Source organism: Eumetopias jubatus, unplaced genomic scaffold (assembly GCF_037043125.1).
Source record: "Eumetopias jubatus isolate StellerSeaLion01/CBP00866 unplaced genomic scaffold, mEumJub1_p1.0 scaffold_1, whole genome shotgun sequence".
NCBI classification, from domain to species: domain Eukaryota; kingdom Metazoa; phylum Chordata; class Mammalia; order Carnivora; family Otariidae; genus Eumetopias; species Eumetopias jubatus.
In genome coordinates, this window is record NW_028274807.1 from 102,298,376 (window position 1) to 102,313,223 (window position 14,848).

General features: G+C 35.7%; 1 protein-coding gene across 1 annotated transcript in view; it reads right to left on the reverse strand.

The window, feature by feature from the left end:
- Nucleotides 1–14,848, reverse strand: part of SMC4 (structural maintenance of chromosomes 4) — a 40,202-nt gene that overhangs the window by 20,261 nt on the left and 5,093 nt on the right. The window contains exons 6-10 of the mRNA XM_028103113.2: nt 8,071–8,235; nt 7,698–7,825; nt 3,926–4,066; nt 3,045–3,195; nt 1,659–1,823 (exon numbers count right to left, since the gene is read on the reverse strand). Coding sequence (XP_027958914.2) covers nt 1,659–1,823; nt 3,045–3,195; nt 3,926–4,066; nt 7,698–7,825; nt 8,071–8,235 — 750 coding nt within the window. The remainder of the gene's footprint in view (nt 1–1,658; nt 1,824–3,044; nt 3,196–3,925; nt 4,067–7,697; nt 7,826–8,070; nt 8,236–14,848) is intronic.

Consider the following 14,848-nt stretch of genomic DNA (forward strand, 5'->3'; position numbering starts at 1 on the left):
TTTACCTGATGGTAAGGTCTAAGGACTATTCAGCAGAAAGTTTCCTCAAGTATATTTATGTTGAGAATCTTTGTAAATTTTAAAGGTAAGTCCAGGTAATCCTCAACACCAGTTATTATTTGACAAGTGAGCAGAAAATATGGGCTACTATAATTGACTGTGTAGAAAGGATCTATGTATTAGAATAATGGCATATGAAAGGCTCTTAGAAAAGCTCAATCCTTTCCTTTCACACATAAGGGAATAGGTCCAGGACCAGGGGTTATGTGCAAAGTCATCAGATGATCACTTTAAATGTTTGATGGTGAAAATCATGAACACTAACATACACACACTGCTCCTGATGTTTCCAGGCCTATTCTGAATGTATGAATTCTTTAATGTAACAATCTCATGAGGTAAATACCATCACCATGCTCATTTCGAGGAAAATGAGGTCAGTTTAAATAACTTGCTCCAAGTCATGCAATCACTCTTAAGTGGTAGAACCTCTGTTTTCAGCTACTATATTATGTTGAGGAATGAAGACACTTGGATGTATGTCCTGGCTTTGTCATTAACTCAGGGTGCCAAGACACACAGAAGTACTCAGTATGCATTAGATGGGCAAATGTGAAAACCTGTATCCATAAAGTATTATATCATGAAAGCTACTGCATTATCTATTGCCATTTTATCACATGGGCATCCTACTTGTAAAGTTTTGTAGTGTGGCATTAGAACGTGCCTCTGTTCCAAAACAGAATCTGCTAAATCTGTAACTTAAAACAAAAAAAACACAAAATCCAAGAAAACTTTACTGAGGTATACAAAGTTTGTACAGAAGTCTGTAACTTATGTATGTAAGCCTTACATAATTTACTTATATAAGTCAATTCAAGTCAATTACTATTATAATTTCTACTCAATAACCTCAGTTTTGTCAAAGGCTGTGGTGAATATAAACAAGGATAAATAAGCTTTGTGCTTTATACTCTTGTTGGGCAGGGAAGACTGAACAATAAGGTATAAGGACTATTCAGATATGACCACCTCACACTCTCGTTTTGTTAGTGAAGTGCTAAAGTGGCTAAAGTTTATTATTTCTAGGCACTTTACGTAAAAATATGTACATTTTATTTTCACAAGATAACAAGATGTTAATATTTTTTTCCATTTTGAGAAGAGGACTTGGAGACATAACAACCCATGCAAGATCAGAGGTAATAAATGACTGATGCAGGATTTCAACCGAGAACTGACTCAAGAGCCATGGTTTTAAACTATTATACAAGTGCTACAGGAGAAAAGAAAGGTAGGTATCAACCTGTGGTTAGTGTGGTTCCATGATTTCATAGGTGTCAACCAATTAAATTATTTTCTTGGTAACTTAAAAGGAGACAAAAAAGACTATTTGATGAAATCAACAGACTTAAAGAATGACATATAAGAAAATATTTGACAGGATACATTTCTTGCCATTACCATAAATTCTCATTTAACTTTTTTAAAATGGGAAAGTAGAAAACAAAAAGGGGAAAGAGTCTAGGCTGTTTTTAGGAACATTAGGTATTAGAAGTCCAAAATTCTTCCAGCAGTTCAGTTTTTACTATTACGCAAAAACGTTAAGTTAAAAAAAAAAGTCACCAAAATAAACACCAACTGATAAAGAATCTTACTTCTTTTTCTTTCTGAAGCCCTTGTGTTTCCTGTTTAAGGCTATCCATAACTTCTTTTAATTTTTCTTCTTCTTTCTCTTTTTCCTTCTCAAGGGCACTGTTTCGAGTTGTTGTTTCAGTTATGATCTTCTCACTCTTGGCAGGTATACTTTTAAATTCTTCAACCTAAGATTGTAAAATAAACTTACAGGAGCATATGCCTTGAGACTATCTAATATCAATATTTGACTTATTTAAAACATTTCTCAGCATCCTCTTAATTTGTGGTTTCCTTTGTAAATCAGACTAGAATTAGCCGGCTTTAGCAAATACTTTAACCATTTACTGCATTTCTGTGCTTTCAGTTTAGTAGAAAAGCGAATTCTATGAATTCCTCATTTGTTAAGGAAGAAAATCCTCCCTAGCTGGCCATCAGGTCTTTCTTCCTTATGCACTATTTTCAGACTGTAATTACCCTTCTTCACCAATTAATACACTCTGACTACATGGAATTTCTCAGACTGTCCTTCACGGAATATTGTAACTTACCGATTACTTTTATAACCCCAGGCCTCCCTGAAATCCTAAAATCTTTCATGTTACCTTTCCAAAGTCACCATGTAGGACTAGTACCTTATTCCATTAATACCTTTTGGTAATGACCACTTATTGACATTTGATGCCTAAAAGCTAATACTTCCGTAAGTTATAATTGGCTTAGTCTGTCCAATTTAAGGGTTACTCTCAAATCCATGTTATTTTGTTTATCCTGATTACCTAGTAGCAGAGTTCAATATTTCCCAAAATGATGACCCTCAAACACTGATTCACACAAGATTTATTCCCACACTGAGCAGAAAGTATTTTGTAAACAAATGCACTTGGAAAAATACAATGAAGGACTCCCAATTCATTATTAGAGACTCCTAGGAAATTAGCTATTCTGAGACTTTAAAAACAAGTTCGGACCAGAATGCGTAATCAACTCCTTGTAAATTTTGAGCTTTCCCTTCCCTCGTTTCCAAGAGGGAACTCCTACTCTGATACTTTTTACTTGATTTTTGTAGGAAGCAGGTAATATCTTTAAAAGTTCAAAATACATAACCAAAAACATCTCTTTAAACCATTACCCTAAGAAAAAGAAAACTATTTTGTTGATCAAATAGAATTGCTAATTTGGTAAATATTTCCCTAATAACGTATGCCACAGAAAAATAAGCTCTAAAACTCAAGACCAATGAATGCCAAGATTTACCTTTGGAAAAAAAAAAAAAATCACATTCAGAGATAAATCCTGAAACACTTAATATTCAGAATACTAACCCATTTTCTTAAAAATAAGGGACTGGCACATCCATGAAAAATAATGAAAATTAGATCTAACATTCAGATTCTTTCAAAACCTACCTTTTCTTTATCTTTTTGAAGTTGTTTCTCCAGTTTTTTGGCTTTACTTGAAGCATGTTTTAATTTTTCCCGAACTTGAACATCTTCCAAATCTAGCTGTGTAAATTTTGCTTTATTTTCCTCAATAAATTTTGTAATTTTATTCAGTTTCCTAGCAAAGAAAGAGAATTACGTCACTATTTTGGATATTCATTTAAAGCCATGTTTTATGCTCTGCCTAGGACACTGCTGCTGTAAATGTGACCAAACTCTTACAAGGAGATGGAAGATCCTACAGCTATCCATTTTCAAACTGATCTGCACCTTCCACTAAATTTGAGGGAGCCATTAAGATGTGATTATGAGAGTTGTTTAGCCCTTCTAAGCTAGATAGGAAATATTACATTTTCGAGTGACTATGTCAGGATATAGAAAGTTTACCATAAACTTAAGTAAAACTTCATTTTAAAGAAAAAAAAAATCACATAGGTAAAAGATATTGGTGTCACCGAATACTGACAGAGAAAGGTGATGATAAGACTTAAAAAACAAACAAACCTATCTAGAGTAACCTACTTCTACTTCAGTTAGATCTGTGGACTGTTTAAGACAACTAACCTGTCAGGTTAAATGCTTATTTTTGCTCTGATGTTTTGTGTTATTGTGTTCTGCCGCTAGGGGGAAGCATCCTCTGCTATTTTAAGACCAGTGTTGGACATTCAATTTATAATAATCAACTGGCTACAGGGCAATTAATTTATTTTCTGTTTGGAAAGGGAAACCATTTTATATGCTGACAAAAGCATTACACTTACATGCTGGCAGTAAGTTTATATAAACACACACACATAAAAACATGAACTCAACCCAAATACTTCTAATACTTTCCAAAAGATTATTACTTCTCTACGTCTTTTACAGCTTTATTCTTAGCTTTCATTTCATTTGACAATATACTGCTCTTCTCATTAATTTCTTTGGTATCTTCATGAATTTTTTCCTTTTGAGTTTCCATTTCAGCAATTCGTTTCTGCAGATCATAACTAGAAAGAAAAAAAAAAAATCAGAGATCCTAAAGTGCCATTTCTACAATTGTGTAATAACTTCTGGTAGAAACTAGCCGTTTCTAAAGTATTCTTTTTTTTTTTTTTTTAAGATTTTATTTGAGAGAGAGAACGAGCAGGGAGGTGGGGCAGAGGGAAAAGCTGACTCCCCTCTAAGCAGGGAGCCTGATGTGGGCCTCCAATCCAGGACCCTGGGATCATGACCTGAGCCGAAGGCTGATGCTTAACCAACTGAGACACCCAAGCACCTGTTTCTAAAGTATTTTTAACGGCAGTCAATTTACAATCACCTAGGGCTTTCGGGGGACAGACAGGGAACGCTGCAGCACAGACCTAACTCAGGGTCAAAGCTAGAATTAGGAACAAAATAGGTTCCATATATACAAAATTGGGTCGGCTATTACATGAACTATAAAGAATACGTATGTAGAATTATTAAGTATGTTAAACGCTTGTGAACCCACCTCCCAACTAAAAGTAGGATACTTGAAAGTCAACTTTGAGGACTTCAGGGAAAGGTAGAAGAGTAGGAAGATCCTAAGTTCACCTCATCCTAAGGCTACAACTAGGTAACACCCACATGAGTGTAAACCCAGAAAATGATGAAGACTGGCAGAACAAAACACTTTCCAGAGCTACATGTAAAGAAGAGGCCAGCCACACTGAAGATGGTAGGAAAGGCGGAGACGTGGTTGGGACTAAAGGGACCCACGGGACTGTCCTTGGGAGGGAGGGGTGCCGTAAGCGTGAAAAAGGGAGAGTAACAGATCCTCACATCAAGAATCCCAGGCAAGGGGAAGAGGAATCCCCATAACATTTGGCTTTGGGGAAAAGTGGGGGGGGGGGGTTTAATTTGGAGAGTTCTGATAATCTATGGGGTGTGATACCTGGGACTTTAAAAAAATCAGCAGGCAGAGAGGGGAGGGTGAGAGAACACGGAGATCTGACCCTTAAAGAGACAGCACAACAAAAAGCCACAAGGAGAGCATAGAAGCAGCAGTTTGAAAAACTGGGGTTTATGTGAAAGAAATTTATTTACTAATCTCAGAGCATGTGCTGGAGGGGCAGACACCTTTAGGAGATTCTTCCAGGAACAAAGGAGCTGGCAGGAGCCATCCCTCTTCTAGCTCCCAGCCTAGATATAAGGATACCTGTGTGAACCACTGCAATGCCAAGACTCTCCACCTGTCTTGCTAAGAGCTTGCCCCACCCCCCCATTCTCTTGTAGTCCTGACCCCTCCAATATGCTCTTGGCCAGAGCCCATCGAAAGTGGTGCCACAAGCCAGCAGCAAGCAGCACAGACAGGAGCCAGCACTGGTCCTAAGTGACACCTGCCCTGGGGAGAGGGGAAGATAACCACACATACCAGTCTGACTAAACCCCGGCAGTGGGCTGGGAGCAGACATCTGGTCTGGCTGCAGGCCCTGCCTACCAATGAAAGCTTCTCAACGGATAACAGGGAAAGTGCCCTGCAGTTCGGTGCTATTCCATCTCTGGCAAATGCCTGGTCTAATTCAACTCAAGCCCAAAGTGGCCCCAGATTGGCACACTAACAACACAGGGAACAAACCTTGCCCAAAAGGCAGAGAGAACCATTGCAACAGACGACTGGACTGAAGGCAAATGTGGCTTAGCCACATCAGTGGGGCACATGCAACACATATAACAGACATCCCTGTGGTGTCAAGTTCTGGTGAACAGGGGCCATTGCATTGAAGGACACTACAGGACCTCTTCTTCATAAAGTCACTACTTTCAAGAGCAGGAGACATAGCTGAATTTCCTAACACACAGAAAAACAGAGTTGGACCAAGTAAGAAAACACAGGAATTATGTCCCAAATGAAAGAACAGGACAAAAATCGCAAAAGAGCTAACAAAACAGAGATAAGCAATATGCCTGATAAAGTAATGGTCATAAAGATCCTAACTGGACTTGAGAAAAAGAGTGGAGGATCTCAATGAGACACTCAACAAAGAAACAAAAAACACCAACCAGAGATGCACAACTCAACAACTCAAATTAAAAATACAAGGAATAAATAGAACAGAAGAAACAGAAGAATGGATCAGTGACCTGGAGGACAGAGTAATAGAAAGCAACCAAGCTGAAAAGGAGAAAAAAATTGTAAGAAATGGAGGGGGAACTCAGCAACACCATCAAGCATAGTAACATTCGCATTACAGGGATCTCAGGAGAAGAAAGAGAAATGGGGAAGAAATTTTATTTGAAGAAATAATGCTGAAAACTTCCCAAATTTGGGGAAGGAAACAGAAAAACAGAATTACCATATGATCCAGTTATTCCACTACTAGAATTTATCCAAAGTATAAGAAAACACTAATTTGAAAAGATATATCCACCCCTATGTTTACAGTAACATTATTTACAATAGCCAAACTATGGAAATACCCCAAGTGTCCATCAAAAGATGAACAGATAAAGAAGATGTGGTATGGGACATCTGGGTTGCTCAGTTGGTTAAACGTCTGCCTTGGGCTCAGGTCATGATCCCGAGGTCCTGGGCTTGAGCCTGGTGTTGTGCTCCCTGCTGGGGGTGCCGGGGTGGGGGGAGTCTGCTTCTTCCTCTCCCCGTGCATGCTCTCTCTCAAACTCTTAAAAAAAAAAAAAAAATGTGGTATATATACACACAATGAAATATTACTCAGCTGTAAGAATGAAATCTTGCCATTTGTAACAACACAGATGGATCTAGAGAGTGTAATATTAAGTGAAATAAATCAGAGAAAGACAAACACCATGATTTCACGAATATGTAGATTTTAAGAAATAAAGGAAGAGAGAAAGACAAACCAAAAAAGAGATTTTTTTTTTATTTGACAGAGACGCAGCAAGACAGGGAACACAAGTAGGGGGAGTGGGAGAGGGAGAGGCAGGCTTACACAAGTAGGGGGAGTGGAAGAGGGAGAAGCAGGCTTCCCGGGGAGCAGGGAATCCGATATGGGGCTCCAACCCAGGACTCCGGGATCATGACCTGAGCTGAAAGCTGACGCTTAACGACTGAGCCACCCAGGTGCCCCCCCTTTATTTAAAGATTTTGTTTTAAAGAGATTCTTAACTACAGAGAACTGATGATTACCCAGAGGGAAAGTGGGTGATGGGATGGGCCAAAGAGGTGAAGGGAAATAGAAATATACTTATGAGTACAGAATATAAAATTGCTGAATCACTACAGTGTATACCTGAAACTAATATAAGTTAATTATATCAGAATTAAAATGAAATAAAAATAATCAACTTTATTATGGTAAAACCCCCTACTTTAATGAGTTCATTACATAAAATAGTTTTTACATTTTTTTTTCTACTTCAGTCTTTATTTTTCTCTAATATAGGAAAGACAGGGCTTAATGTCAGAAATAAAAACTAAGGGGCGCCTGCCTGGGTGGCTCCGTCGTTAAGCATCTGCCTTCCGCTCAGGTCATGATCCCAGGGTCCTGGGATCGAGCCCCACATTGGGCTCCCTGCTCAGCGGGAAGCCTGCTTCTCCCTCTCCCACTCCCCCTGCTTGTATTCCTGCTCTCGCTGTGTCCATCAAATAAATAAAATCTTAAAAAAAAAAAAAAACTGATAAATTAATGTACTTACATGTAATATTGACAGACATGATTCTTTTTTCTAAATATTTCATTTTCCAAGGTAAGAAATTCAATGGCTATGTTTTTCTCTCCTTCTAAGGCGTCCTTTTCCTTTTCCACCAGCTTAACTCTGTTTAACTACAAAAATTTAAAGTGTACAGATTACTCAAATATACTTTATATGTATAGCTTCAATTTCAAATATACCCACATTAGACAAAAACATCAATTATATTAATAAAACACTTCATTTAAATGTCAATAATATAAAATTCAATCTAAAACAGTAAAGATTTCTTTAATTCTAACTTTAGTATTTAACTCAGCAGAATTTGTTCACTAAACAAAAGTCTAACTTGCAATAGAGTCTATAGAAGATTCACCTTCTCTCCTCTGTGTTCATTTAATATTTCAACTCTCCGACACAAGACTTTAATGGGCTCATTTAGCCGTCCGCAACCAATGATATCTTCTAAATATTCAAGCATACCCTCATCATGTTCAGTCTGGCCTTTTGGTTTCATCATAGCGATTTGTTCAACTTCACCCTTTAAAAAAAAAAAAGTTGTATTACACACTTCCTGTGTATGTTTAGCCACATTGATCTTAATTAAGAATTAGAAACAAACCCAACAGTAACCAACAACTAAATCAAGTCAATCAGTAGTTTAATGAGATTTAATAAGATACAAATAAAAATGTTTTCTCCACTGGTGTTGAGTTTTCATTTTCATAGGTGGTAAGAAATATATATTTATACTCCCTTACATAAACTCTTACAAAATTACAACATAGTCTAATATGTGTAATATTAGAGCCAAAGAAAGATTCCCAATCTAAAAAGTTCATTCAATATAAAAAAAATAAGAGTATTAACTTTTCTATGCAGCAAAACTCAGCAAGGAATTTGCATAATCTACAATTTTGGCAATATTATCAATTGTTAATAACATAATTAGAGCTCCTGTTTTGAAACAATGAATTTTCAAAAAGATCCTTCATGGCTCAACTGTAGTAGGAATCCTGTCCCAAGATGGTGTATTATTAAACTTTCTCTATAAATCTGGTGTTCTGAGTTCCTCAACAAGTGCTAGACTTTATAAGGACAACTCAAAACTCAATGTCCTAACTTTCTTAAAATCAAGACCATTAAATAAAAAAGGAAATTACCTAATTTCTTATTACAAGATATCCAACTGACTGAAAACTAAAGGTCATGGTACATATGAATTTGGAAAACTTTTATTTGCAATCATTGATATAAAAGCTTTGAAGTGTAATTAAAATTCTTAAATTAACATTATTTGTATTTATGTAATTTAATTACAAAGAAAAAAAAAGAAGAAAAATGCACAATCAGTAACCTTCAAGGCTGACTGCCAGGCAGCCATTTAGTTTCATGGTGGAGAAAATTTTGTCTGAACATGCTCAGGCAAAATGCTGCTGCTTTACTTCACAGGAGTAGCCTGCTTCTGCTCTTACAACAGAAGAAAAGGAACAGGCAAGTAGAAAAAAGTATGTAATATGCCTTTATTTCAGCAAAATAGCAAGGGGGAAAAATCAAGAAAAAATACACACAAAAAGCATATCACTTCCTCAATTTAAATATTCTAAATATTTATGAATAAACCTCAAAAATCTGGGCTAAATCTTTCTAATGTAATGACAGTCATTATTTACTGAGAGCTCCCACATTAATAGAAGTAAAAAACAAACAACCTTGGGGCACTTGGCTGGCTCAGTCGGTAGAGCATGCCACTCAATCTCAGGATTGTGAGTTCAAGCCCCACGTTGGGCATGGAGCCTACTTAAAAACAAACAAAAAAACCAAAACCAAAAAACAAACACAACAAACACCAAAAAAAATCCCCAGACTTAAAAACAGCTCATTTTAAATCTAATCACCGAAAAGCGTTAACTTCTAATATTTTTGTACGCTATCACCCTTCTGTAGTTAACACAACAGAACATGATTATCAAATACAAAGTAAAATGTTATCCAAAGAGCTTATTTTTATTTCTCTGTAACCTTCAGTATGTAATAGTGTTTTAACTAAGTTAGTGTTTACACTAAAATATGTAGATATTTACATAAAACATTTTATTCTGCTTTCAATTGTCAGGTCCTTCCAAATGTTTGCAGTACTAGCTTTAAGTCTTAGACAGGATTAAACCACGGAATAACGTCCAAAGTTTTGGACTACAACAGGCAAACGCCAGCCCCTGAAGAAGCAAAAAGTCTTATTCAAAGTTTTTAACTAAGCAGGGTTTATCAACAGCAACACTACTGACATTTTGGGCTGGATATTCTTTGTTGTGGGGAGCTTTGCTGGGCATGATAGGATGTTTAATAGCATCTCTGACCTCTGTGCACTAGATGCCAGTAGCATACCCTCCTACCCTCAGCTGTAACAACCCAATGTCTTCAGACATTGCTCAATGTCCCGGGGATAGAGATGCAAAACTACACACAGCTGAGAACCACTGCTGTTGAGGTAATAGTTTAACTCTTTTTGTTGTGTGTAACACAAACAACAAAAAATATCTGACATCTGTTATTCTAATATACTACCTAATTCGAGTATCTGAACACCTGTTTTAAGATGACTGAAAAACTATGCCAAGAGAACTTACATCTTAGTCAAATGGGCATAAGGTATTACTGAGTAGATATTTTTCAGATAGCCAGAAGTTAGGACTCAATGTAGCAGTTTACACTGACAAAAATATTCCAAAAAGCATCACACTTTTCCTGGCCAAATTACTGAAGAGATGAAATAATGCTATTAGGAGACTGCCTAACTTGGAGTAAAACATAGGTGTTGCTTCTTTTGGGTTATTTGTTCCTCTCTCCCCAGTTAAAATGATGGCTATACAGCTAGGATTTCTTTTCATTCTAATAAAATTGCAGTCTGTTGAAAATAAAAATGCTAAAGGACATTTATGAATCAAAATAGTTCCAAGTGCCACATAACATTCAGTTTTAGATTGTTACATGGCACTCTTTTTTCCAACCAGTTATCAGATTAGTACTACTGATTCAACAAGCTATTAGAACATTTAGGCCTCTACCTGTCACTTATTAGGACTATTATGGTACTCCAATGACAACCTGGGACCTTTCTTATGGCTCTGTTCCTTGATGTTCTTTGCCTGCCTTACCACCTGCTACTATTTGCTTTCTTCTTTTTCCATTTTGCACCATTTCATATATACTCTGTGTTCACAATCTGTGCCTGGAAGACCCTCCCCCCACCCAAAACATACCTATCCCATGTCAAATCATACAATATAGTTTTAACCTGGGGCAATAAGCTCCATAGATTTCGGAATGATTTTCAAGCATCAATCTAAATTTAAAGTCACCCATCCATTTCAAGGCTCTAAATCACAAATAATGGTAGCCATGAAAACATAAAAAATTTTCAAGTTGCTATAATACTAGCATCTGAAGCCAGACAAATCCTATAGGCCTCCACAGTTATCTCTAGCTTCTATACCTTCAGTAGACTAAGATTTTAAGCATTTTTTTTTGCTGTTATTTACTACAAACTTCCTTTAAATTGTATCAGTCATTAAGCAACTGTGTAAAATACCAACTATGTTTTCTAACAGTAACACACAAATTGCAAACATATTTCAAGAAAATATTTATAATAACCAAGGGCTTAAACCTTAACTTACTAAGTAGGTAGCAAATCAGGATATTGTGATTCAGTTGCACCATTCTTTGATAATCTATTTTACAGAAATAGAGTTTAAAAATCTAAGAAATAAATAGGTATGATGCCCTTTATTCTTAATTCACATGGAATCCAAATTTTAGAATGAACCACAAGAAACTCAAGTCCATAGCTATATTAAAACTTTTTTTTCCTAATAAGGCCTGAAGGAGTCTTATGATAAATATGGGTGTTTGCATCAAAACTAAATGGCCCCAATTTACTGGGCTCTGAAGTTTTTTTTAAATTTTTATTTATTTGAGAGAGAGCACAAGTACCCACATGCTGGAGCATGAGGAAGGGGCAGAGGGGGAGGGAAAGGAACAATCACATTCCCTGCTGAGCACAGAGCCAGATGCAGGGCTGGAGCTCTCCACCCAGAGATCATGACCTGAGCAGAAACCAAGGGAACGCTCAACCAACTGAGCCACCCAGGTACCCCTGGGCTCTGAATTTTTATATTGTCTTGATAATCTTATTTTCTCCATCTTCCACTGTACCGTAAAATTACTGTCCTTTATGTTCTAATAAATTTTTATTCTAATTTGCTTTGTCAGCTGTCAGAGGCCAACGAACCAAATCACCAAGGTTAGTATTTGCCTAAAATACATAAATAGAAAGGATAATACTTTAGTAGGTGGATTGCTTGATGTCTACTCTGGTTGCTTAGGGGTAGTTTTCTTTTATAGCTAAGGCTGTTGAATCAGACACTTTTGGGTAACTGATAAAGCTAAAAAAACTTTTGACATAGCATAGACTTATTTCTACAGGCTAAGACTATAACCCAAATAATTTGTATGACATGCCAGGCTTGGGAGAAGTATTACTGGAAAAAAAAAAAAAAAGAAGAGATAAATTGGATTAACCTAGGTCTGAGTTATCTATTTCCAAATTACTAAACAATAAGAAAAAAATCTTGGTTCCTATTTAAAGTTCTAATTCAGGTTTTATAATAATGAAGACAAAAAGTACATGAAATTGAAAACTCTGACAAAGCTAAAATTGCCTTAATAGTTGTAGCTTTTAGGAGTTTATAAAACCATTCCTGAGACAGCAATCATTAGTGTAATTCTGAACTATCATAAAAGCATTAAGGTTATCATTCTTCTAACTTTAGAGCAAATGCACCAAAACCAACTAAATCTCATTTATACATAGTTACCATGAAATGCTATGGAGACCTAACAAAACCCTACTTATTTGCACCAACAGTTATTACAATAGGACAAAAGCTTTGAAATTAAGGTATATATAAATGGGGACATGTACAAACATGGGAAGTACAATGGCCAATTATAATCTAACACTTTTTGAAGGCATGTGTAAGTGCCTCTAAGGTTAAGATACAGGGCTTAAACCATTTCTGTATCTTTTATATCATCTTAGCACATAGCCTCATTAGGTATTCATTTGAATCAACTGATGAAATCTAAAATGGATTCAAATACTAGAAATGCCTACTTCAAAGAACTAAACCAATATAAACACTGCAAAAATTTTTTTACCGTTATAAACTTCTAAAATTTAGTGCTGTTTAATCTTAAAATCAATTTTTACTTTACCTAATTTAGATTACTTAGGCTGTTTAGCACTACCACTGGCCCGTCTATACGTTTTATTCAAACTAAGCACTTATGTTTTGATATTATGTTGTCTCCAAGTTCCCAGCCTCCCAAATCACATTAAAAGATATGTTAAATGGGAGAGAAGATAATAAAAAATCACATTTTTACTTACCTTCATCTGCTTTAAAGCTAGTGTGGGAGTCTAAGCTTTTGAAAAGGAATTAAATAAACATCCAAAGAAACCACCGTCACTCTCCCTCAAGCTTTTAAGTAGGGTATCAATAGTTCTACCTAGTCCAATCCCTGTTTCTTCTTTCTAACAAGTGAATTCCTAAGGTTCCTATCTGTAAACTCAATCAAATGGAAAATCTGTTACTTGGGAAGTTTACCTTGATATTAAAAATGTTTTAAATAATTTGTTAAAAGGACACAAAAAGGTTGTGATTATACGAGGACAAACGGCTTAAGCATAGGTACTTCAGAAGCACATGTTTAACAAAGTTGACAGTTAAAAAAAATTACTTTTATTTACTTCTTTGGGAAGTTACGACTTTTTAGCTTCCTTTATTATGGAATTATACAGAAAGGCTGCACTAAAGGAAAAAAAATTACCCTTACAAGGGTTAAAATGAAGTCCACTTTATTTTGAGGAATCTTGGCACCGGTGTAAAATTTTGACCAATTATCCCAGGATGATAGTAAATAGCAAATAATAAAAAATAAACATGAGAATAGGTTCCTGCAAAATGGTATTATCAAATACAGTATTATAGAGTGAAATAAATTATAATCCACAATTAACCAAACCAAATCCCAGAATATGAAAATCCATATAACAGTTAAATTTGATTAAAGACACACATACATACACAAATACACACAGCTTTATTTTCACATTTATGTAAATTCAAATTCTGTTTAGAAATATATCTGCAGGTGATTTTCCCCAACATTCATTTTTTAAGTAAGTCTGGGTTACAGAAGTATTACAAATGCACCATGCCTGGTAACAAAAGAGTAATATAAGTCATTCCAGAACAATGGGAACTGACTGAGAACACTCAGGCATCCTAATAAAACTTTCAGTATGAAATCAAAATTCCCAACTTAGTTTAAAATCAGTAGCATAAGACATTAAAGAGTATCAGCAACTATTTTACATCACAATATAGTTTGGTTTTAATTATGCTCTTGGGAGATTCTGGATAGAACATAGGAAAAGAAAGGAGCTTCAAATCAAAAAGGAATTTTAATGTATCTGACAAAGCCATGTTTTACACTAATAACTTTTTGAAAGGTAAGACAAAAGAAAAGGTATTTTTCTTACCAAGCAAGGCTGGTAAAACATATCTTTATTACTCAAAGAACACAGGGTTAATTCAACTCAACACCAGGTACTTAGTTTTATACCCCTCTAAAAAAGACTTCAAGAGTTGTGATACTTCAGAATGACATATGAGTTACTTTCTGATCTTCCAATATTTAGTGGTTCAAGTAGGCCATTCTAGCCAAAACAAAAACCAGCTTGGTAAGCTTTTAGTTAACCACACTAAGTGTTTAAAAAAAAAAAATTAGTAAGGCACTCAAGTAAAATCGTCAAACACCAAGTGTACAGAGTTCTTTTTGTTTTTGTGCCATTTAATATTAGTACAGATGACAATAAGAAAATTAAAGACTATTAAAAGATAATGAATCTCATTTAAAGGAAAATACAAACAGTTAACAATAAATAGCTGTTATATCCCTGTCACGCTAAAGCAGCACAATAATATTGGTGTTTAATATTTATTTCACTACGCCAATATTTACGTGCTGCTAGAGCGGAACAAGTATGTCAGTCCATCCAAACATAAACGAGCCATCTTACGGTGAAA